Source organism: Crocodylus porosus, unplaced genomic scaffold, assembly GCF_001723895.1.
Source record: "Crocodylus porosus isolate Cpor-Errol unplaced genomic scaffold, CroPor_comp1, whole genome shotgun sequence".
NCBI classification, from domain to species: Eukaryota; Metazoa; Chordata; order Crocodylia; family Crocodylidae; genus Crocodylus; species Crocodylus porosus.
The window spans coordinates 120,638,744-120,663,668 of NW_017728931.1; the positions used below are offsets into that span (position 1 = coordinate 120,638,744).

General features: G+C 41.2%; 1 protein-coding gene across 1 annotated transcript; it reads right to left on the reverse strand.

Moving 5' to 3' along the window:
• Positions 1 to 108: 108 nt before the first annotated feature.
• Positions 109 to 24,506, reverse strand: HBP1 (HMG-box transcription factor 1). Its single transcript, XM_019543553.1, has 11 exons — positions 24,456 to 24,506; positions 15,964 to 16,156; positions 14,854 to 15,088; positions 13,605 to 13,737; positions 12,649 to 12,760; positions 12,447 to 12,559; positions 11,944 to 12,100; positions 11,026 to 11,170; positions 7,291 to 7,617; positions 3,332 to 3,473; positions 109 to 1,298 (listed from the first exon to the last, which is right to left on the reverse strand). The coding sequence occupies exons 1-11, from the start codon at positions 24,468 to 24,470 to the stop codon at positions 1,281 to 1,283; spliced, it is 1,590 nt and encodes a 529-aa protein (XP_019399098.1). The 5' UTR covers positions 24,471 to 24,506; the 3' UTR covers positions 109 to 1,280.
• Positions 24,507 to 24,925: the final 419 nt, after the last annotated feature.

Below are 24,925 nucleotides of genomic sequence, written 5' to 3' on the forward strand. Positions count from 1 at the left end.
ATTACAAAGTATCAAAACATAGAAGATCAGCTTAGTTAAAATATTCCATATGCTTGTTTCCTTCCTACGAACCTACAGCTAAACAAGCCTTTATACAGATTTGCAAAATTTAAATTAATATATAATTTATTCATTTCTGCAGGACTGACTTAATGACTAATACTCTGGAGTTTGAACACACGCAACAAGTTTTACACATTTATTTGAAATAATATACAAGAATATAGTGTGCAAAAAATCTTGGGGGCAACATCATGTAGATGTGTGTCATGAACTGAACTTAGTTTACAGTTGTGATTCTTAAAAAAAAGAAACACAGTTTATTTAGTAACAAGAAAAGCCATGATTGTAAATGTTCACAGCAAAAGCAGTTGTAATTCTAATGCATCTGCTCTAATTTTAGACAGTTGGAGGAAAAAAAGTAAAGTGCAAGTGTTGCACCTACAGTTAAGTGCAAAGTTTGCCCCCACCATGAAGATGTCATATGGCAAAATAAAATATCATCTTAGAATATGTGGCAGAGGAGACAAAACACAAAAGGTAGAAGCATAAGGAGCCAATTATCAGTAGCACCATGTTCTGGAGATAAAGCATTTCATTACGGCCTGGGCCATTACCTCCACTGGAAATAACAGCTCACACATTGCCAGCTGGTGCAAAAATATCTCACTGTGGATATAAATTTGACATGTGGCACCCCAACAAGCAACTCCCATGTGACATGACACTATGCTGTCCACTTCTCACGTATTCAGTCACTTGTTGGCACAGGGCAGACTGGGAGTCGACAGTTTGGTAAAAATGCATTTTGCCGTCTCAGAAAATCCCAGCTCCCAGAATCATAATTAATGACATGGTCTGTGCAATACATATCAATCAGCAATAAGAATCAATGTATAAACAGCTGTTACATATTTTAAAATTCCCCTTTTTGTACATTGTTTCAAAAAATAGAATATTTATACACATCTCCTCCTCTTCCTAATATACTTTAGCACCACAGGATGTCCATTTTCAAGCCTATGTTACCTGATAGACATACATGAAGTTTGGAAGAAAAATAAGGCAATTTGGTTTAAAATGTTGATAGTTTTAGCTTACTTAATGCTCTATTGTAGAAAGCAAATCCTCACTCATTAAATCATTTTCCGATGTGATAATGCCAGTATTCTGTGGTCGCACAAATTCACAACAAATGGAGAGACCCTGATCTTAAGCTTTTTCTCCATCAAGTGTCAAAGCCATTTTGTAAATGCAGTTAAGAATGGTGATGTTTTGGCTTAATGTTGTTGTGAACCCTGTAAAACAGTAACAAGGAAAACCATGTCAGCACTTCCAAAATAAAAAGAAATGCAGTCATCTCAGATGCAGAAAGGATTTCTTAAAAAAAAATCATGGAAATAGTTGCACTTTGTGCAAAATACCAAACATGAATAACATCCCCATACTTTGCAGCAAAATTATATAACAGTGACTTTTTATAATCAGGCTATCAATTGGCCAAGCTAAAGCAGTCTTGGAGGAAAAGCTCTGATTATTAGCAGCTCTCTGTTCCTCACAAAAAAAGCAATTAAACCAGGTAGCTATTGACATCACTGGAGGGAAGTCTATACTGAGCATTTAAGGCGGCTTAGTATACAAGGGCCCAAAAGAAGTTAATAGGAAAATTCTCAGCATAAAAGAGTGCAGTACTGTGCATCTCAGTCGGACAGACTGGTACATTCATATATCCAACTGAATTTATTTCAACTGAGCTACACAGGCAGCACTGAATTTGACTGCTAAAAGTGCATTATTGGGAAAAGATAGAGATATTAAATAGGAGTCTTTTAAACTAAAAAAAACACTGCAGTAATCCATAAAATACATTCATAAACTCACTGATTGGTTATACGATTCCTAATGTTAATTCTGCTGCTGTAGCTACTAGCATGATGCACTGCACAGAAAGATTCAAGGAGTCAGCTTGGCAATGACATCTGGGATTTGGTGATGACTGAAAGCTCTGTTCTAAATATGGATGCTAAGAAGAGCAGAAGCAGCTTGACTTGGAGCAATTTCTAGCTGAGCCCTACTGCAGTGCTCGTCCAGGCTCTGCAGAATAGTGTCTTGTTTGTGCTCCTGAAGTTGAAGTCCTCTGCTAAAAGCCACCAGTAAACAGGAAAGGGGGTAAACACCAAAGCCAGCACTCTGGGTCCAAGCCGACTGTGGGAAGTTCTGCTACCCTCCTGCCTGTCTTAACACGACTGAAACACAGGGCATTCCTGGCAAACATCTCTTACTGCATCCCCTTCTAGCATATTTTCCTCTTTTAACTGGAGGCATAATAGAATCTTTTCTAACATCAATGTTAGCTCTTACCCAACTCCGAACTAATGCATCCACAACTGCTAATGTGGTGCTCCAGGCTCTTAAGGTTTATTCCACTTTTTAAAGGGATACTGTTACTTATTTTTTAATAGAAACGTGATATTTATCTACATACAGCATTCAAAGTTACTGTAAATGCAAGGCACTGTGGGAAAAAATAGCAGGTTTGTTCACTCTAACAGTTGCATATCTCAATTTTCCTTTTTGAGTCTTTGGCTCAGGAAAGTCAGGGGAAAATATTTGAAAAAAGAATCCAGGGAAATGTAACTGTAAATCACAAGACATAGCAAGGGAACAGGAGCAGGATCTAAAACTAGTTTTGTAACTCCTTTTCGAGACACAGATTGATTTGATAGCCACAACTGCATTATTGTGGCCATGTGTGAGCTGAAACTTAGGTAGGCTCTTTACTGTGATCAGTTATTTTCCCTTTATCCAGACACCTCAAAAATATTCCTGACTTCAGCGCTGTGGAATTCATGCAGTTTTTGAGGAGTCATGTGAGGGAGGGTGACTCCCACCCTTTACACAAAGCCATGCCAGCAGCAGCGTTCTTGTCCCCCCTTACCCACTTAGAATGTGACAGCAACTGTCCAACAACGGGTTAAGGCAGGGATGGGCAATTATTTTGGGTGGAGGGCCGCTTACTGAGTTTTCGCAAGCCAGTGAGGGCTGCATGACAGGCAGTCAGGGAAAGATAACTATCAATTTTCTAAATTTTTTAGGGGCTCTGGGCTGGATAGAATGGCCTGGCGGGCCGCATCCAGCCCGCGGGCCGCATTTTGCCCACCCCTGGGTTAAGGACTGTAGAGAAATGAAAGGATATGGGGGATGGTGCAGCAGAGGTTAGGAGATGTAGCTAGTACAGCAAACACCACAGCAAAAGGGAAATATTGGGACTATGGTGGGATCTGATTTTTAACTTGTAGCTAGAGCAGAGCACTGTTTGACAAAAACATACGGAATTTGTTCGTTTCCGTTTCCAACAGTCAGGATTTAAACGTTTCTGTTCCTCAGCCAAAGCCTTGGCTTCCAATGTGTACATCCGTCTTTCTTCGTTTTTCATTTTCTTCCACCTGTCACCAAGTATCACACTTATGGCTCTGCAAAATAAATGTTTACAGAATGGTCACAGCAGGATTTTTTCTTTTTTGATAATCAATCTCCCAACATTTTCTTATTTTTCTTTTTGGAGTCAGCACTTTACAAAAGACACCAGTTAGATGTGAGAAAAAACACATGGGATATCAGCAGTATTTCCTCTCTGTAGCATCTGGGCATGTTCTGACTGCCCCCTAGCTCACTGACCTGTAAACAATATCTGAGATGTCTCTGTAACTGAGCCAGGCTTCCAGAATACTGATATGCAAAAATAACCCTGAATATACCTGTACCACTGTACCTAAAATGGTTAAGAATTTGGTCCGTCTCATCAGCCTGGCACAAACCACCTCCGGGTTTGTACCCATGTTCTCCTCCACCTTACTTTACAAGATGAAGATGAATTGCTGAGAACTCAGTAGTACAGCCTTCCTCGGTGAAAGTAGCCTCAGAGCTCCAAACCCTTTGTATGCAGGGGCTGGAGAAAGCATCTCAGACTGGCATCCTTCTAACTGAATGCAATGCTGGGCAGCAGCCAGGGCTCATCTGTCATGACTTACCCCTGAGTATCTCCAGAAACTGAACATGGGGAGTAGAAGAAAGGAAAAAAACACCCCCCAAGTCCCTCTGACCTTACTACTACTAAGCTGCAGACCAACTGGAGAGTAATCTCCTTTTATCATCATGCCACATAGCTTAATTGCACCCCAAACACTGATTAGATGTTAATACAAAAGTAGTTCCATCCTTTTGCTGAATGTCATTAATATTTTAACTGATGTTGTTTAATTAATGATGTTTACAGAAACACCAGGTATGTGACCCTCCCTATCCAATACAATAGTGAAATGAAAAGCTCATTGCCAATCTTTAAGGAAAGGCGTGCACGAACATCACTGCAGGCAGTGCAGGTGTTCACAGATGCTAAGCAATCAAGGCCACCAAGCACTTCTGGATAGTTCCAGGTAGGGCAACTCTGAGAGAGGCTGTTTCATTCTCTGTCAACAGGTTTGAATTCCAACAGGCTTTACTATAGAGCCAGACTCCTAGGGGCTGCAAAGTGAATATTTAATCTGATCTCTATATATAACCACTGCCTTTGTATTGGGAAGATGCTTTGAGGACATGACAGAACAAGCCATCAACTGTCAGGAGAAAATCTATACCTGAACCAATTTGTGTCTTCTGGCAAATAAGTTTCTGATGGTGGTTCTTTAATAACATTCTTGTATCAAGCTTATTTTAAACTAGAAGTAAAAAAAGCCAGCCTGGTTAGACTGTCTCTAGACCAGGTATATTTTGGCAGTATTGGAGTCGGGTTGTAGCTGTGATGGTCCAGGAATTATGTCAGGCATGGATTTTTGGGGGACAATAACTTGCATTAGATCAACTGCACGACTGGGATAGGCTTAGACAAGCTTTCAAAAGCATTGGTTCAATAAAAGGTATCATCCACAAAAGTCCTTGCCTCTCAAGTATATTCTGGCAGTTTTAGGGCGATATTCAAGTCACATGGGAAGCCTTTCCTCCTCAAAACACTGCTACCTAGTTCCAGTGCCTGGGATACTATGGAGGAAGGCGTTGTGACTCAACTAGATGAGGAATTTGCTTAAGGATGACACCTCAAACTGCTGGGCTTCCAAGTAGAAACCTCTAGAAAGCTGTATATTCAGGTATCAAAGGTGAGTATAGGCTGGTGTATCAGAGAACTTCAAAAGAATCTGGTTCAAAGGCAAGAGCTTCAATTTCAAAAGAAATCAGTCAACAGGGGCCAACTACTCCTGCCACTGAGCTGTGGAAGACAGGTTCCAAATTTTAAAGGGCCTCTTCCAACTTCATTAAAAATTAATTCTACTAGGTAGAGGGGAGTCAGGAAAAAAACATGTTATTACAGTACCTCTTTCTGTGCTCTCCCTCCTCAACTTGCATTCTATCATTCATGACTTTGGGGATGCTCTTAAATGATCCTTATTTGACCATATTTAAGAAAAAACTAACTAAGGGATATGCCTACCTTGTAACTAATTAAAAAAGGAGGGAACTATTATTTGGGCATAATTTGTGGTGCTATCATAACTTCTGCATGAATTAAGCCATTATATTTGTTCCTGCTTTGCATCTAAAATCACACGGCTACAGGGACTAGCATCAATAAATCATGCTAACAAATTCAGGTGTGCTTTCCACCTTTAAACTTTACCTCACTCAAATTATTCAAATACTCTGTTGTACAGGATTAGAACTCATATCTACACAGCAAAATAAACAGAAATTATACCACTATTTTGTCTTAACACCAGTTTTCAAGCTTGTTAGATTTGGCCTGGGGATAAGGGTTCATTCATTCTAAGCATCAAGTGACTTTTGACCTGCAAACTACAGCTGACAAAGCCCCAGATTTTATTAGCCTGGCTTCGGTGCATTGTTTCTCCTTTCTCAAAATGAAAGACCATTTCATTCTGTTACAAATTCCTCATCCCTTATGAGTTTCTAAAATGCATATGAAAAACAAAAAGGAACAGTTACTCAAAGGAAAGGCAAGAATATGAGACTGCAGACAGGAGGTTATCTCAAACCAGGGTGGGCAAGAGGAACTGAGGGAATGGGTGGAAATAGACATTGCCTTTTAAGCCCAAGGGTGGAAATAGAAATTGCTTTTTAAGCCCATGACAGAGCAAATGGTGAGTCAGTTACTACGTTTGGTATGGGGACAGCTGGGGCAAAACAGGATCAGAGGTCAGGTTGTCAAGGCACATGCCCACTCATAGCCACTTAGAGACAAATCCCCATATCAGCAACTTATATCTCCCTATGCCTGAAGAAGTGTGTTTGTTCCCAGAAGCTTGCAAAAAACAATTTTTCCAACTATTTAGTTGGTCTAATGAAAGGTATCACATCTACCCAAAGAACCTTGCCTGCCTATGTCTTCAGACCAACTACAACCAATAACCCTATATCAGCAGTGGTATTTGGCTGAATAAAATTTACTCAAATGCTACAACTGCAAGGCTATTTTGTTTGTCAGAAGTTTGAGGACTCAAATTCAAATCTCTGGTGACTGAATCTATAGTACATTTGATAGAGACAAGGGGCTGTGTTCTCCTACATTGCCTTCCTCCTGTGCTCCAAACCTTTCATTTGATGATGTCAGTCACTTAGGCTACTGCTGGTTTTCCTCAGCCTAAATCTGTGCATGGATGTATTCAAACCAACTTGAAATCCATTCACTGCAGCTCCAACTCACTGCACTGTAAATAACCTTGTATCCAATCATAAATGTTTCTAACTGGTGGTCTGCTTTGATTTAACATCACAGAACAATAGGATTAAAGGGCTGGGTTTTCTGCATGGTAGGTTCCCAGTCCCAAAGAACTTACACTGTTGTATTAAAACTCAACCTGAGATCTGTGTGGCAAGTTATAAAAATCCCTGTTTCCTACTGACCAACAAAAAAGGACTGCACAGGATCCCCCCCACCCCGATCAAATCTTATCACTATGGACAGATAATCTGAGAATACACACACACACTCTTTTATTAAAAAATGCTTCTAAAGGCAAGATAAAAATCCATTTTAAGTTACAGTACAGATAGTGAAAATGAAACCAATTTCTGCCCTGACACTTGTTGTCAAGTTCTCCAAGGTGAGAAACCCTTAAAGCCTCCTCTTAAATTTGGCCTTTTGTTAGCAGCTTTCAATTCGGTTTTTCAAACATCTACATATACATGCAAAACTGAATTCACTGCAAGTCTGAAAAGCATTTATCAAGTTGGTTACATTAACTGCAGGTCCAAAACTAAGAACTTAAGTGCCATTACCTGTTATCTTTCCCTGGATACATCTGAGTATATTCAACTCTGTACTTTTTGGCAAAAAGCATGAAGGCATTCATTGGTCTTTTGCACTTGTTAGGAGAAGTGGCACTCACAGTACTTGCAGTCCCTGAGCTGTGACTTTTGCCAGCTTTGCTATACAAAGAATTGGAGGAAAGCTGTGACGATCCAGATGACACACAGTTCTTACTGCATTCTGATCTCTCTGAGTCTTGACTACCTGATCCTCCACAAGATAAAGAAGCACGACGCTGACGAGCCATGCTGCTTAACACATAAACTGCAGAAGAATCCATTGGTGTAAAATCGTAACTAGAATAAAGAGATACATCACTTAATTAGTAATTTACAAACTTGTAAATTTACTCCTTGACAACCCGCGATACAGTGTTCCACTACTCATTTGTTCTGACTTGGTACCATCCTTACATTTTCAATTCACCACAATGCAGCAGTAGGATGCAACTGCCCAAGATCTTCCATGCTGTTTAGTAGCTCTACCTATGCACGAGTCATGTTGCCATCTCATTTCCTCTCCTTTTGGAATAGTCTGTTATTTTGTGCTTTGGACTGTAGGCCAGCTTCCACTTTAATCCCAATTAAGGTAGGTGCCTACCCAGAGTGATAACTTCTGTGAAAGACAACTCATTTTGGGACTGTGAACAAACAGCATGTGGGCCAACGCCACTCCTTCCCTGCTGCAGAGTGACAAAAACGGAGAATGGAGCCCACAGAGCAAAGCCACACCAGTGGCTTTCCATTCTAGTCTGTAGAGTCTAGCAGGGCATCCAGACCACTGACACAATGCTTGTTTGCTCTGGAGATGGGTGTGAAGCTAAAGAGCTTCCTCCCTGCCTTCAGTGGTTGCTGCTTCTCTTGCAGGCTCCTGGGACAGACATGACTGCATCAGTTACATTCAGTGCACTTTTGCAAACCTTTACAACCATAGGGTTTAAAAATGAGTTGGGCAGCTGCAAACTTAAGCGTGTGCCTTAATTTACCTAAGGGACATGAACTAGACCTGGAGAAGCCACTGGAACCCAAAAAAGCATAAATAACTAAGCGTGTTTTAAACAGCTACACTACATACAGTGAGCATCATTTTACTCATGCGTTGTAAATATGCAGAATTTGGTTTGTCAGCAAAATATGGAAATGTTAACTTTTTTCCTCCGACCCAAGGCCCAGCTAACCCCATTAGTATTTCTGTGAAGCTTCAGTGTAGTATTTAAGATATATATGTACTTTTATACATATAAAAAGAATACATCTTTGGTTATCAAAGATGTTATATATGGACGTGCTACATTTTGTGAGGAATTATAAAAGTGTGGTAATGCAAAACCACACCAAGCTTAACTATACAGATATTACATTCAGTAAAACTGAAAGATGCTTGCTACACAATACCAACAATTACAAGTTACTGTTTCAAACTTCAGAGAGAATTGTTGTATTAAAGCTTTAAAAAAAAGTAGTTTGTTGTACAATACCAATTACAAGTTAGTAAAACAAAGATGCCCTGTGGATGACCCAGAATGTACAATCATGAATTCAAAGTTAAAACTGCAGAGAATGCACTTAAGTAATGATATAACACTTACGTATATTTTTTACACATAGTATACTTCGATACTTATTTTGCAAACAAAGTTTTCCCATAAAACTTCTTGAAACAGTCTTGTTTATTCGCTTTGTAGTTCACTTGGACATGTGAATGTTAATTGCAAGTATAAAGAAATACTGTTCACAGATGCCAACATTATAAACATAGTCTTTATACAGCACTGCTCCAGGGACTGAAATATAATACCTCTGCACTTGGTAACTTCTATCTGAGAACTTCCAACACATACAGAAGCATATCATTCATGATTTCAATTCAGAGTAGATAATCTTCCACCCTCTAGTGGCAAAATTGTGATAACTCTACTACGTCTCATGGTAAAAAAAAATGAGTTGCAGAAGGTACTTGAAATGCTAGAGCCTTTAATTCATCGTATGTGGAAAAAATATACATGCCTAAATTACCTTTAGAAAGGGATCATTCACTAAGTCCTTTAACATGCCAACAAGTACTAAAAGACTAACTTTTTAAAACACGAATACTTAACATAAACCAAAGGTTTTATTTTTAAAACTGAATTTGGTATCTCCTCCATCACTTGCCTATTCTTCCTGACTTAAGAAGAACCTGGAAGTGCTTTTTTAACATAGGAAATCAAAGTAGCACCAGGCAGAGACCAGGGACATTTATACACGTACCTTTTTGCCCCGCAACGCTTTGGAGATCCGCTGCTTTGGAACAGACTCAATTAATTGATTCTGATGCAAACAGTGCTGCCAATGTGCAGTTATATAAGTTGTGAAATGTGTGTCAGCGTGCAGAAAATGGCAGGACTGCCACTGCCATTTTCTCAGCACTGACGTGCATTTCAACACTTATACAATTATAAGCAACGCAGTGCTGGGCGCTTTGAAAAGCGCCCATGTGTAAAAATGCCCCAAGCTTCTGCAAGGACTTGCGCCAGTTTGCTGGCAGAAGTTTTTCCCCTTACTCCAAGACAGACTAGGAGGAGGCTGTGACTGTGTCGCTGTCCAAATTCTACTCGTGGAGTAAGCAGCAGCAGAAGTAGGGAATACAGGGCAACTAGCTGGCAACCTAGCTTGCTAGCTCAGAAGCAGAGGGATATGGGGGAAAGGGCTCTTTATCCTCCATTGCTCCAGTTCCTTCCCCAACTACTCCCTCCTACAACAACTCAAGAGTTTTAGTTTGTGTGTGTGTTTAATTTATTCTGCCCTTCTGCCAGCAGCTACTGCTTCAGAATCCCTCCCACACTATTTTTTTTCTGCCAAGGGACTAGACAAGGTCTTTATAAACACTACAACTGAAATGAAGGATGAGCTGGATGCTACCAAACTAATTCCTTCAGTAAGATGTAAACACTGTCCGAGGACCCAAAAGAAACAAAAGCACAGGCAGCCGAGTTGGGGAAACCAAATTTAAGCTCTCCCTCTACCTCCTTAGAGTCCAGAAGCCTTTTCAATAGAAGCTTGAGCTTAAAATAGCCATTTTAAACTCACTCCTATTGTAAAAAAAAGAACACAAAGCTCATTAGTATTTCTGATTGAAATGGAAGTTGGTTGTGGCCACAGATCATTCACTGCTCCTAGACAGAACCTGGGGTTTATGGGAAATAACAGTGGAATTCAAATACACTAGGCATCTTAAACATAAAGAATTCTGATCAAAACTGTTTTCTTTCTTCTCTATGAACTAAATTAAATAAAGTAATTGTAGACACCTAAAAAATCTGATTAGACCAATCTAAATATGAAAACTCATTATTCCAGAAGCAATAAAGCCATGCCAAACTGAATACTAATTACTGGGTAGGCTGCATATAAAGCACGAGGCAGTAGCCAACTGATGCACATTTGTATATCACCCAGTCCACCCCACTTCTCCCAGTGCAGGACTGTTCTATGCAATATTTTCTAGTGCTTTATCTGATCAATTCTAAAATGTCCTAAGCAGCAACAGGACCACAACCTCTACAGTTTTAGAGGTTTCACTGCCCAAAAGTTTTACATTTTTCATTTATACCTTTGTGCCACCATAAAGTAACTACTCTCAAATACCTGTAAACTTACACATCTGTTCATTAACAGAACTTTTTTATGCATGAAATATACAGACCCATTTAATCCAAAAATTACCTTTTAAATGTATCAAAAACACCTGAATCATCAAAGTTAATGGCATCAGGGTGTCCAGGAGGTAGACACAAGTCTCCAATATGTATTTCATAGCATGGAATGCCATGCTGAACCACAGTCAAGCTTGGATAAAAGGATGACCAGCCTGAAGAGATCAAGAATTAAATTAGACTGTAACAGCCTGATGATCTATCTCAGATGGTAAAAAGCAAGCTCATATGCATAAGAGAAAAACAGCTTCCCCCCCAAAAATGAGAAACTTCTGTTCAGGAATTGCTGATAATTTATTTTACCTCATTTACAAGATTTTTCTTAGGGAAGAAAAAAAAAGCTGAACAGAAAACCAAATATACTGATAATTTCATCAACCATGTAAGTGTCATGCTCAGCAAGTAAGGGACAATACAATAAATCAATAAAGTTTGAAAAAGTGCTTTTGTCTTTTCAAAATGCAGTGTTTTCTTTGAGTAGATTCAAAGTGACTCTAAAATAAGAAGCTTTAAACCAGGGATTGGCAACATATGGTCTGCAGGCCAGATCCAATCTATGGAGCTGGGAGGCTTCAGTGGCATTCTGGCAGTGAGGGATTTTACCTGTACTTGTGCTGGAGCCAAGGAGCAAGGAAATCTGCCAGGGACAGATGCTATGCCGCGGCCAGACAACAGGGAGTTCTGCCAACACCACAGCTGAGGGCAGGGAGAAGCAGCAGCAGTGAAAACCTGCCACCACTGTGTTGGAACACTGGCTCACTCACCTCAGACCCAAGCCAGTTTTGTTCTGGCCACAACTCTGAAAAGTTGCCAACTGCTGCTTTAAACAATAAAAACTGGGAGGTATGGCTAGAGCTACAGACAGTTGTTTAGAACACTATCATATACATACAGAAGCTTTTGTTTCACATGCACAACATTTTCCTACCTTTATTTTTAATATAAAAAGGGTGATCCAATCTGCACTCTACTGTAAGCAAACCATCTTCTACTGTGCCAGGATCAAAAGTCAACTTCAGTACAGATTCACCAAATGAAACACTTTCTTCATGAGATATCAGCTTCAAACCATCAGAACCATAGCCCTATAAATACAGATAATCTTCAGATTTTTTTTCTCCAGAAAAATTTAAATCTGTGGATGCTGCAAAATGTATCCACATCTTTTTTATGGCACACCAACACTCAAGGAGTTAAATGAACTGCAGAAAGCAGTAAGAAAATACACAACATTCAACATATCTGCACGTTGCCCACTTGTTTTATTCTGAGGGGTTCAGACAACATCTTGCTAACTAATGGATACCTTCCACATGCCTCTTTCATAAAAAATTCTTGGAACAGTAATTAAAGGCACCTGGATAAGACTGCACACAAATCAAGGTCTTTGCTATGGCTAATGCACAGGATTTAGAAGCATCAAAGGCCTACCTTGTAAGTACGCATTGGAAGTTCTTCCTCATTTGAACAGCCTTCAGATCTAGCAAAATCTTCAACATCCTGCCACTCTTTATTACGCCCTTTGTGAAAGCATAAACGTGTGCCTGATATTTAAAAACAATAAGATTAGTATCTTCCAAAAGGAGGAGTGGCTAACAAAAAAGCCCTAGCCTACATTGCTTGTTTTTTTTACCTTTTAAAAAACAGTGCCAAACAGTTGACGGCCATGAATGGCACCATCCTAGATCATCATCGTCTGACAGGGATGACATGCAAAAAATGCCAGACTCTGATTCACTATTTGCCTATTGAAAGAACAAAAACATATCAATGCTTTTTACATAGATTACTTTAGGACTGTGTTTTACCATGCATTTGAGTAGACCAACTAACTTCCAATGGAGAAATGTAAAACAAGTATTGCTTAGAGATAGTGGCAGGAAGCTTCAAAGAGCAAATGTGAACAAAGTATTATCTCTTTTTCCCTTGCATCCTTCTGACCCTACCCCTATGTTTGAGACTCTATTGCCATCATCCTTCTGGCCATGGTCCTTTCACAACCCCTAAGTGCCTTTTCTTACTCAGCGAGATGTAACATTCCTCCACTGTGCAATGCTCCTCCAGCCCATCTTAGGGCCAAATCATTAACCTACATGGTTTTATTGTCGTTAATGTCACACAGAAATTAGCCAATCTTTTTAGTGAAATTTAGATCAGACTCAAAAACCATCACACAGGAATCAGAGAAAAAAAAATGCTCATGGCAGTGGTAAATACTATCATCAGTCCCTTTTTATATATCGTAAGTGATACCTGCCACCTTCATCCACAATAGCAACAAATTTTAGCTAAGAAGTCATTAAGCTGAAACACCCCCACAATTCATGGTTGCCTCCTCCAGAGTTCCTAACATTTCCTTTTCTATATGTCTTTTAGAATGTACTCCCTATGGGGCAAAGGTACTTTGTGTCATGTACCAAACCAAGCTTAATGTCAGTGTGAAAAAAAATGATAAAAGGGAAACTAGCCTACAACTTCTGAATAATTTTAGAAACAAATACATTTTTACTCTTAACTAATTCTGTTTCTGAAAAGTTTAACCCACCAGACCTGCTTCTTCATATAGCTTGTTGTTTCAGGACAACTCACCCGTTCATGTCTGACTGGTGTTTCATCCAAGTGATGCTTAGAGAAGCCAGGATCACTCTCTGAGGATCCTGGTGGAGGACGTGCATAGGAATGTAAACTTTTGCTTGTAGCTATTATGTGAACAGGAGATGATCTAAGATAGAAAATTAGCTTTTATTAAAATAAGGCTCAGATTTTGGCAACACAATAAAGTGCTGGTATTGCATTCTAAGTAGTCTTTATTTCATAATAACTTTCCATATTTGATATTTCAACCTGTAACTGATCTCTCTTTCCAAAAGCCAGTCTGTACAAACAACCTGTCTTCACATATGTTTATTATTAAACCCACTACCACACAGGGGCAGACATTAGGCACACCCTGTAGGTGCAAATGAATGTCAACCCCATGTGATTTAACTTGGCAATAGATGCTTAATGTTTTTCACCTGTCACACCTTATAAAAATCTCAATTATTTTCTTCACCTGAACAGAAAAGTTGCTCTTTTCTATATCCTGCATGTCCTGACTGTCTTCCATTCATATTAGCTCCCCTCTGTCATGATGCGCATGCCTTTAAAACATTCTGAAACCAATACCTCCAATCTAAGAACCATTTGAGTTACAAGGCAGCTGCACGGTTACAATGATGTACCCACAATGGCCTCAATGATTTTTAGTAGTATTATTTTCAGCAGTGATATGAAATATATCTCCCTGCAGAAAATCTAACGAGATCTCAAAACTAAAGTGCTTGTGAAATCGAGAAGAATCAAGAACTCATAATGACTGTCACAGACCACTGATAAGGAATTTTTACTTCAGTGCCAATACATTTTAACAGTATTGTACAGGAATTCCAAACTCCCAAAAGATATGTTTAAAATTTGTAATTTTATAAGAAATAAGTTTTTTTTAATTTTCTCAAGCCATGTCACTAGCCAAGTGATCATGTTTAGTATATCATGCAGATAACCAAAGTTAATCTTCTAATCAAGCCTCTGACACCATGGCATGGCAAGCCAATACAGCCTCGTCTCTTTGGAGGGAATACTTGTATTGTTTGAGTTCATCCCCTGAATAAAATCAGCTTTCACAATATGCTTTATAAGGAGACCTATGCTGTCATCTGTAAAAATAACGGTCTGAACTGCAGGGCCAAGTATGGGTCTCCAAATAGGGCACATAGGTCTCTAGGAGCTAAAGTAAATGTTTCTAACAATATGTTGCAAATTTTAGAACTGAACACAGTTAAATTAATATTAGTACCTGTTATAAAAAGAGCACTGCATCAGAGGACTCTGTGGACTCGTGGCTATGTTTGCCAGTTCTGTCAACCAGTTCACCCCATTCTCACAAGAATAAGCACTTTCTGAATTTTCATTTGAGGTATGTTGGTTCCATGAAGGCCTTGAATATTCTTGATGTGAAACATCTGCACTAAGCTGGAAAAGCGCATTTGGGGTGGAATCAGTCTGAACAGCCTGTAGTTCAGGAAGATCGTCTACAAGCAAATTTTAAAAAATCATTATTATTCCTATGGCTAAAATTCACTTGACAAGAGCAGATACAAGAATTTGACAGAAAGGTGACCAAAAAGAGAACAGAGGGCGCAACAACAAGGAGCTGCTGCAGAGTAAAGAATTCCACAGCAGGAGAGTACTTGTATTTGCAAGCAGTACGCGTGTAGATGTGTGAGGTTTACTGCAGAACTAATTAGCCTGCTCCACAGTAAATGTTTCATGTAGATGTGCCCAAAGTAACCTAAACAACTCCTATACATCATTATCTGATGTTCCCAAATGCAATTATTTATCACGTTAATATTACTCCTGTATAAAATTCTACTAGGAATTACTGAACTACTATCTAACTTCACCTTCACATTTTAAATATAGTTATGATACTCAGTGACTTCTATACTGTTTTTCTGGAGCATGATAATACTGAAGTTAAATGTTCTTTTGTGCCATGATTTGCATTTGGGCTTCATCCAAAAAATCAATGCTGTCCTTGTGAAAGGCAACATAAAGCTTTGTGTGTTCTTCTCGCCAAGCAAAACTCTGGAAGTTGTGAGCAGAAACTTTTAGCTCAGTGTCAAAAAAGCAAGTTTCTATCAACATCTGCCTGTGTGTCAGAGCTATATGTGGAAATCATTATGCATTATGACTGTGAGGTGGCATGATTCATCAATTCTATACTCATGCCACCTCCCCTCCCTGCATTACATAAACAGAAAAACAATAAACCTGGCAAGAGATAAATTCTGTCATCACTCCATGTGCCTAACTTCCATAGACTTCACAGGAATTTCAGAAATGGAGGAACTACAGGACTCATCCTTTATGTAACTTTTCAGGTCTCAATTAAATTCTTTACCAAGCTCCATATGTTCATCACAGGATGCATATCCAGGAGAAGATGGCAGGTTCTCATTGCACTTCAGCAACTCCAATGACTCATTCATCCCTGAAGTCCTCTTGTCCACAACCAAAAGGAGTTTTTGTACTGCATTCGGCATCTGATTTGTCTTCACTTCCCACACCATGTTAGGATGCTCCAGGTTATCTGACTTTAAAAAAAACAGACAAATTGCATGCATAAAACTCTGGAAGTCTCAAATAACCCCACAACCTACTTCTTTTACCTTACCACCATGTCTTTCCCTATCCAGAATCATTTACCTCTTCCTTTATCTAAATACAAATACCACCTAAATGCTTAGTTGTACTGGAAGGAAAAAAGCCTTCCTTATGAAGTTGTGTTACATATTTCAAATGCATTGACAACTAACTTGCTTCATTTCCTAAAACCCTTAACATTTAAATTAAGATTTTAAAAGTTAGTTTAAAAACTCTTGGCATTTAACATTAAAGTGTATTTTGACTAACTGGCTGTACTCTAACTGTGAGAGGAGCAAGTAGTTGGTTCTGCCAAAGTGCTGTCTCCTACAACTAGAAAGAAAAAGTGTAACAGTGACCAATAATTTGGTTATCTATTCTAGCCTCCTATTTTATTTACTTTATACCCTGTCTTTCAGAAGATTATTTCACTGAGCCTAGGTACCATGTCTAATACACTATGAGTAGGGGTGCAATGATAAAGATGTTCTTGACCAATACCAATAGCCGATTATTCCCCAGGCAGATAGCCAATTTACAGGAATGCAGCTGGGTAGTAAGGAGAGTAGCACCCTGCAGGTAAGTCTGTGGAGGGGAAGGGACGTGGGGGAGAAAAAGGCTGTAGGGGACAGATTGAGGCCCCCATGGTGAGGGAGGGAGTGGAGCAGGGCCTGGGGGCACTGCCCAGTCAGGGTGGTGAATGAGCTTTAGTTCAAGCACCATTGCCACCATTTTTAAATGCAAGAACACTTCTAACCAAAGTAGAACTCGAGTTGATGTGGGTTGCCCACTGCAGGCTCTCTGTACTGCTGCCTTTGCCCGGGAAGCCATGTGCTGGCTGTATATCCCCTGCTTGTCCGTCAGTGGGAGGCACAACTCACTGCCGCCACTGCTGCTGGACAGGCAGGGGACACGTGGCCAGCACATAACTCCCAGAGCAAAGGCAGCAGAGCACAGAGCCCTGAATCTGCAGGGGACAGCCTGCATCTGCCTGAGCCCCACGCACAAATCCAGGGGGTACATGCCCCCCAAAACATCTCCCAGGGGTGCAAGCAGCAGCAGGCAGCCGCCCCCCTTTCCCACACCCCCCCCCCCGGACATGCCACCAGCAGCTCCATCCATCTCCCTGCCCCAGCCCTGGGTCCTATTCACCATCCTGGCTGGAAAGCACCCTCAGCCCCTCCCCATTCCCTCACCATGGGGGCCTCAATCTGCCCTCCCCTGCCCCTCCTTCCTGTCCACGGACTTGCACAGGACATCTAGGGTCCAGGCCAGAAGGCACATTATGTTTAGCAGTACATTATTGGCTACACTGGCCAAAAAAAGCTGATAGCCAATGATATCAGTGCACCTCTAATTGTGAGTCCTCTGTACACTAAAATATATAAAATAAATCATTAATAAGGGAGATTTTCAAAGGCACACAGAGCATTTAGGCCTATTTCATTTCTCCCTCTGGGGGAAAAAAAATCTCCAGTAAACTAACAGCAGATACCTGTTACCACAGTGAAATAATTCTAGGCTTTTGTGTACTTGTCTCATTTTCATTTATGGCAGATTTTTATGTCTAGAGAGTCACTGACGTTTCCAGAACTGGGGAGAAAGGATGGCATTTTTGGACTATGACACCATGAGTGCATCTACATAAGATGTTTACTGCAAAGTTGTAGCTCCACAATGAACATCTTGGCATCTACACCTGCGGCCCTACTAGGCCACAGGAAACTAATGAACTACGCACCAGGTTAGTACTTGTAAATAGTTTTTTCATGCACAGCAATGCATGTGTAGTTGCAGTGAAGCACCCTTGAAGCAGTGAAGCAGGTTAAGTCCCCAAGTCCCCTGCTAGGCAGAGCTGCTCCTACCCAGCTCAAAGTGCTACAGTGCCAGGCACATATATAAATGTGGTGCCTGGGAGCAACAAATTCCAGTGCAATATATGCCCAAGTTTATTGTTGTGCATTAATATGCACATGTAGATGCACCCCATTTCAGCTGAGAAGAGCCAGCCGTGATTTCTTGTAGGCTCACACTTCTATTAAACAGGGGTGTAACAAAATAATGTTCTACGCTATTCTACCAAAGAGCTTTCAAAAGCAGAGCAGCAACTGTTCAAAGCTACCCCCCAAAAACTCAATCATTTATTCAGGCCCACCCTAATTATCAAAGGGCCTTCCAACTAACATCAATTTGGACTATATTATGCACTTTAAAAGGAACATTTCCACATGACCAATTCCACCTAACTTGGTAGAAATTACATCTGTGTCAACGATATTTTGTAGCCAACAGCATCAAGGACTTACCTTATGACTCCACACTTCTCATATATTAACAGCTAAGATATATTCCTGATTTATCAAACAAGATACTACAAGCTACGAGGAAACACATTACTTCTTAGCTCTCGTTATTTCAAAACCACATAGTACCATCACAAATGTCACAGAGAGAAAAAAGTTAAATTAAGCATAAATTAATTAAAGCAAATTATGTAAAGATTAGTATTTGAAGAATTGTCTTCAAAGCACATTATCTTCACTATAGACAACGGAGAAGGAGGATACCAAAACAGCGGCATATTAAGTTTCAGGCAGACTTCCCTGAAAAATAGTTTACTTCTTCATATCATCATCTTTCAATAAAATCTGTACAGATCTGTAAGGCTTATATCAACTGTGCAGATCAGAGCTTACATGCCTAATCTTAGCACCCAAAACAGACCATTTTGGGATATTACTTTAGCCCTAGTTACTGGCTGCCACCTATTGAAAGTTATAAAGAAAGCTGTACGTTCCTATTTTACCAAAAGTTGTTAATCAGATATTTACAGGTGCTAATGGGTATTATATATAAAAGTCCAATACCCTTTAAAGGAGTTCTCTTTAAAATATAAAAAGCAAAAACTCTTTCATATAAAGTGAAGATAGAAGCACTTTATAAATCACTCCAAACCTATGATAAAGGTCACAACCAGAAGCTGTCCAAAATGACAGCTGTCTTGTGACAGATTGCATTGATGTCGCTGAGTTATTTGGTTTGTCCCACACTTCTCTTGACAGATTGTTCTTAGTGATAAGATTAACAGTTTCAAACAATGAGGCCTGTCTAAAAGATGACTTAAGATCATCATAATTTTACCGATCATGTTCCAGATCTATAATGACAACTGCACAACTCATTAGCATTGCCACCCAAATATATAAAATGTTCTGAATTTGGTTAAAAAGGAGTAACAGTAATAAAGAAAGCTATCTAAGGCTCTATCACATACCACAGAACAATTCATCTGAAAGAATAAATCACGCTATAGCCCTAAAATTCAAATCAGGCTTAGAGGGGGACAAGGAAAGAAGCAAAATAAACACGCCACTGCCTCTTGCAATTATAAAAAAAAAGTTGTGTCTAGTATTAAACAATAATTTGACTCAACTTTTGTATTCAACATGTTGCTATTACCATCTCCCTACCCTGCTCCAGATCTGTTCAGCTATGCATTCACGATTCCCAACGAAATCAGTTACAGTCAGATTTTGTTACAGTTATAGTTAGAATTTGTTCTAACAAGGATTTGGGTATTCTCCAGGGTTCTACAAAGTAAGATGAAGAAAATGTGATATATACATCTTAATGCTTTGTGCATCATGTAATATTCATTTCACTATTCCTCATTCCTTCTTCTGGTCTATTTTCTCTCCCGGGCTTCCTCCTCTCCCTCACCTGTATCTAACCTGTATTTGAAAACATTTTTCTTAAAAAATAACAACAGCTCAGGGGGCCATCCATTCATATGTGCTGCTCTCTGTTTTTATTCGCCTCTGCTTATCTTTCCCCACCTCTTTCACCTAGTTTTCCTGTAAATCTGTTTCCACCTTCCCCCCCACCATGCTTTTCTTGCCAAAAATGAGTTAATTACTACACTGGGAAAATATTTTTTAAAAATAACTGCCGAGTTCAAAAAAAATCCCCATCCTGATGTACTTAACTACTTCAAGCCCTGTGACCAACTGGGTATATGTATAATGTGCTGGTATTGACCCAGGAAATACATTTTTCACTTGACAATTGCTTTAAAGGTGTTTCCAGATCTCAATAAATCTCCTCAGATCCAAGTCAGCTTACATCTGAAAGTGCAGAAAAACTTTCAACAAGAAAAAAGTTCCAAGCTCATTTTCCAATGTTTTTATCATGATACATTCAGATCTGTTTATATCATAAAGTTTTTTCTCCATAGCATGTCACTGCCTCAGAACTTTAAAGGATAGACTAAGATGATTTCCTTTTCAGTTCACTTTCCTGCTCAAAAACTGTTGTGAAGTAGATATTCTAAACACACATAACTGTAATACAAGATTGTCCACTAATCTGGGGGGTCAGGTACCCCTTTGCTCTCTGCTTCCGCTCAGCTTTTTTCTGATAGCCCCTTCCCCCCTCTCCTTACTGTCAAACCATGCTTTCCCTGAACACATAGAAGGGAACAAATTTGAAAACAATAACCTTGAAATTAAGCATGGGTTTTGCACAGAGAACCAGTGCCAGGTTTGCTTCATGCTACCTTTTTTGGGAACTGCTGCAATTTTTAAAACAGGTACTCCATAAACACATTTTTGAACAGCACTTTGGCATCTACTTATACATAGCACAAACTTTTTTTATTTCAAGGTCCAAATCAGTTCTGGATTCAACTGGGAAAAGCCCAATAGTCAAGGTCCAAAATTCTACTAGGTGGTAAATCATGACAAAGGGATTTTGGGTATGCAATGTTATGACCCACCATGACTTGAAAAAGTGTCAGCAGTGAGGGAGACCACACTTAATGGGCACTACCATACATCTTATACAGCTAGGTTGTCGGTCCTTATAAGTTCCCACCAGCATTTTTACACCAGGGAAGGGTCCTGGAGCTTGTCCCAGCCTCTCAAACTGCCAGCCTGGTCTACCAGGCCTAGAGCTTGTTTTTTCCTAGACAAACAACTGCCTGCTTTTTTAAGGGACACACACACAGTTCTCATCAGCACATTTGTCCAAGGTTGGCTTTCACTGAAAGAGAATGCCTGAAGCTGGGGCTGCGTGAACTGAAGAAATACAGGTTTCCAGTGCTTTATGCGGGTTCTGTATGTGCAAATTCACTCTTATGCAATGATCCTTTTTATACCAAAATTGGTTATTTGTGAGGTAAATTCACTCTTATGCGACTGGTGTGGTGGAAGCCTGGAGTCAGCTGCTTTATGCAGTGCACTGTGGGAGTGGTGTGCACCAAAATACAGTCTCCTGTGTGGATCTGTGCTCCTCACTCATTGTCTGCAACACATATTTCTGTAGTTGTCATCCTCATTATGGTAAAATTCACCACTACCCTGTGTTTGTGTATACCATCTGTTGTTGGTGAGTACACCCAAATTGTCTTGTAAAAGTAGTAGAAATGGGTCTGAGGGTAAGTACAGTTGAGGTCTTGTAATATGTCCCTATTTGTTACATTGTAAAGTGGGTTTCCTTTATATGAATTTGAGTTATGCACCATTTTCCAGGAATGCATGTACAGCATAAAGCAAGGGAAACCTGTATACTGACTGGGACAAGACAGAGAGAGAGACTGGGGAAAAGGAGGCAGAAAAGAAGTGGATGAAAAAGGACTGGACACACTTGTTTCATTAAACCAACAGAGAGGATTGATAGGAGGGGTGGAAAGTTGCAGGTGGTTACTAAAGCACTAGTTTTTCCACAGGGTTCTGTATGAAAAAAAATGCTCTGGAAGGGATTCTTTTGTGGGAAGTCAATGCACATTTTTAAGGGTTTAATATATATGTAATTGTATATTTTTGGATATGCAGTTGTTTTTGCAATATGAAATTTTGGTTTAAAAAAAGGCTCCCATCAGCATTTTTGGCACCAGGAAAGGAACTTGCTCCAGCCTCTCCGAGTGTGTGCGCGCGCGCACACACACACACACACACACACACACACACACACACACACACACACACACTCACTCTCTCTCTCTCTCCCCCTCCCATCAGTCTGTTTGCCTAATATGGGCCATGTGTTTTAGTCATGCTCAGTGTTGTCTGTGTTTAATCAATTTATAGTTGTTATTGCTGAGTACATACTACTTCTGACAACAGTTTAATGATAGACAGTATATCTGGTGAGATTTCCATATATGCAATTATAAGACATGCTAGTTGGGGAGAAAACCCTCATCTTGTATTCAAGTAAATATGGTAGTTGGATTGCTCATATGTAAGAAACCACCAATAATTATGAAGCGGTTATCATACAGAAGATGGAAGTATGTGTTTTCAGGTGGTTAGGGTTCACCAGACTTGGCATGGTTTAGCAACATCTGCTCAAAGCACAACATTCTGGCAAGTTTGGGTAAGACTATTTCCTGCAACTTTCCTTCTGATAGTTTTTCCTTTATTGCCAAATCTCAGGTTGGCCCATGCTAAAACTTTGCTGAACTCAATTAAACTAGAAAAGCAACTCCTCTGAATAAAATAAATCATACTAGCAGAAGCAAAGTCTTGCTGGTTACACTCTGTCTACACCTGGAGCTTCTGCTGAAACAGCTCTGCTGTTCAGGATCACACCTCTGGACACCCCTGACAGATGCAGATACTAGCAATATTTTGGAGTCACAGCTGTCGGCCTCAGAGGATCAAACAAGCCCAAGACTTGCACAGTGGGCACATCTACAAGAGACGATGGAAGTGCACTTCTACTGCACATTAGCATGTCTCGGCGAAAGTCATTCTAACATGCAGTAAAATAGTCTACTGTGCATTAGCGGCATGTAAGAGACATGCACAGTAGCGCCAATTCCAGCACATTTAGTACCTGTTATTACAAGTACTAGAACATAATGCACTGTAATAATGGTACATTAATGCACGTGTAGACATGCCCAGCATATACAGTATTTGAGGACTGCACACACTGAGCTCCAAAGACTTTTATCCAACGCTATGGGCTGCCTTCCCTTCCTCACTGATGAGGGTGGGAGAAGCACTGCTCCATCCAAACCATTAAACTCTACCACATCTAAGAAACCTCTTTTGAGTTTCTCCTGGGTCAAAGAACAACCGTATCCAGCACAAAAACAGGTGAATGGGAACCTATTGTCCTGATTCACCCTGGAAACAGGTGTCATCTTTGTGATGTCATAAAAATACTTATGGAGGCACAAAGCAAAATGCTCAAATGTACAGCTGCTGTAGAAGGTAGCAATAAACAAGGCTTCTTCACTGAGGCCCATGTCTGTTTGCCGATGCTGGAATTGCCCGGTCCCCCCTCTCCCCTTGCAGACCTGCTCAAGGAAATGTCCAGCTTTCCCAGTATATGGGTGCAGGGCTTGGACAGCTGATCACTCCCAGACTGCACTTCTATCCTCAAGGTTCCCACAAAACAGGGCAGGTCCCAATGCAAAGGAGGCCCCAGAGCTGGAGGGAAGCAGCAGCCAGGGAAAGGCTGCTCCAGCACTGGACACCCGCCCAGGCAGGAATCCAGCCTTATCTGCACATCAAAGAGCAACGCACAAAGACACTCTCATGGACCGGACCCAGAGGAACAGCCTTCCACCATCAGTTTCCTCCATGCAAAAATTAAGTTTATTTTCTACCTATGGGGACTTTTTACCATCTATTTCCCTGAGCCTGAAAGCTTGCAGGAAAAAAGATACATTTTTTTTTTCCATTTCTTAGCTGGTCTAATAAAAGGTAGTATCTCTGAGCCAAGAGTTCTGCATTTGTCTCGGACCAACCCGGCCACCAGCCCAGGCAGCAGCGAGAACCAGAACGAAGCCAAAGCGTTGCGTAAGCGCTACAGCTCGCTGGTGAGTCACGCGGGGGGAAGGGGGGCACCCTGTCACGTGACCGCCACCTGGAAGGGCCGTTGTTTATATGCTCCCGGGGGCAGCGCGCACGCGCGCAAGGGCCCATTCATTCACAGCTGCGTAACAAGTCTGCGGCAGTGGGGGAGGGGGCAGCTATGGGAGCCTCGGCCCCCGCCCCAACGCCCCTGTCGGGCCCCGGGGCAGCGCCTCCAGTACAGCCCCGTCCCCCTACAGCGCCCACGCCCCGGCCCTGCGGCCGCGGCGCCCATCCTCGGCGGTACTGTCAGGCCGCGGCGCCCGTGCGGCCGGGTGGGGCGGTGGCGGAAGCGGGGTCTGACAAAGACACTCCACTGCCTCCGGCTCAGGCCCACGCCGCCGCCACCCGCGCGGCTCCGTAACCGAAACTTTGTGGCACTTACCAGCCCTGTCGCCATTACCGAATTCCCCTCAGCTTCCCCCCCTTCGCTCGGCCCCTCCGCGGAGTCCCGCCTGCTCTTGAGAGGGCTCGGTCGCTCATTGGCTGGCGTGGATGCTACTCAAGTGCCTTCCCTCACCATTGGCCCCCGGGCCTGCCAGTCGAGAATCCGCCCCAGAGGGGAAACTTGTTTTGAGTCTTTCGCACACCCGATTGGGCAGGGCAGCACGCCACTCACACGGACGGCACGCTTCCATTGGCCTGTCGCTAAGCCCCGGTAGCCAGGCGGCATTGCGGGAGTGGGAGTCTCTTCTTCCATCGCGGCTTCCTAAACGGCGGAGGTAGGGACTACAGCCCCCAGCATGCCCCGCGCGGCGCCGCGGGTAGTAAACAAGAGGCTGAAGGACACGTGTATGAGCGTCTCTGGCTGCCCACCCCGTTCCCCCTCCCCGGTTAGGAGGTCCCAGGAAGGCG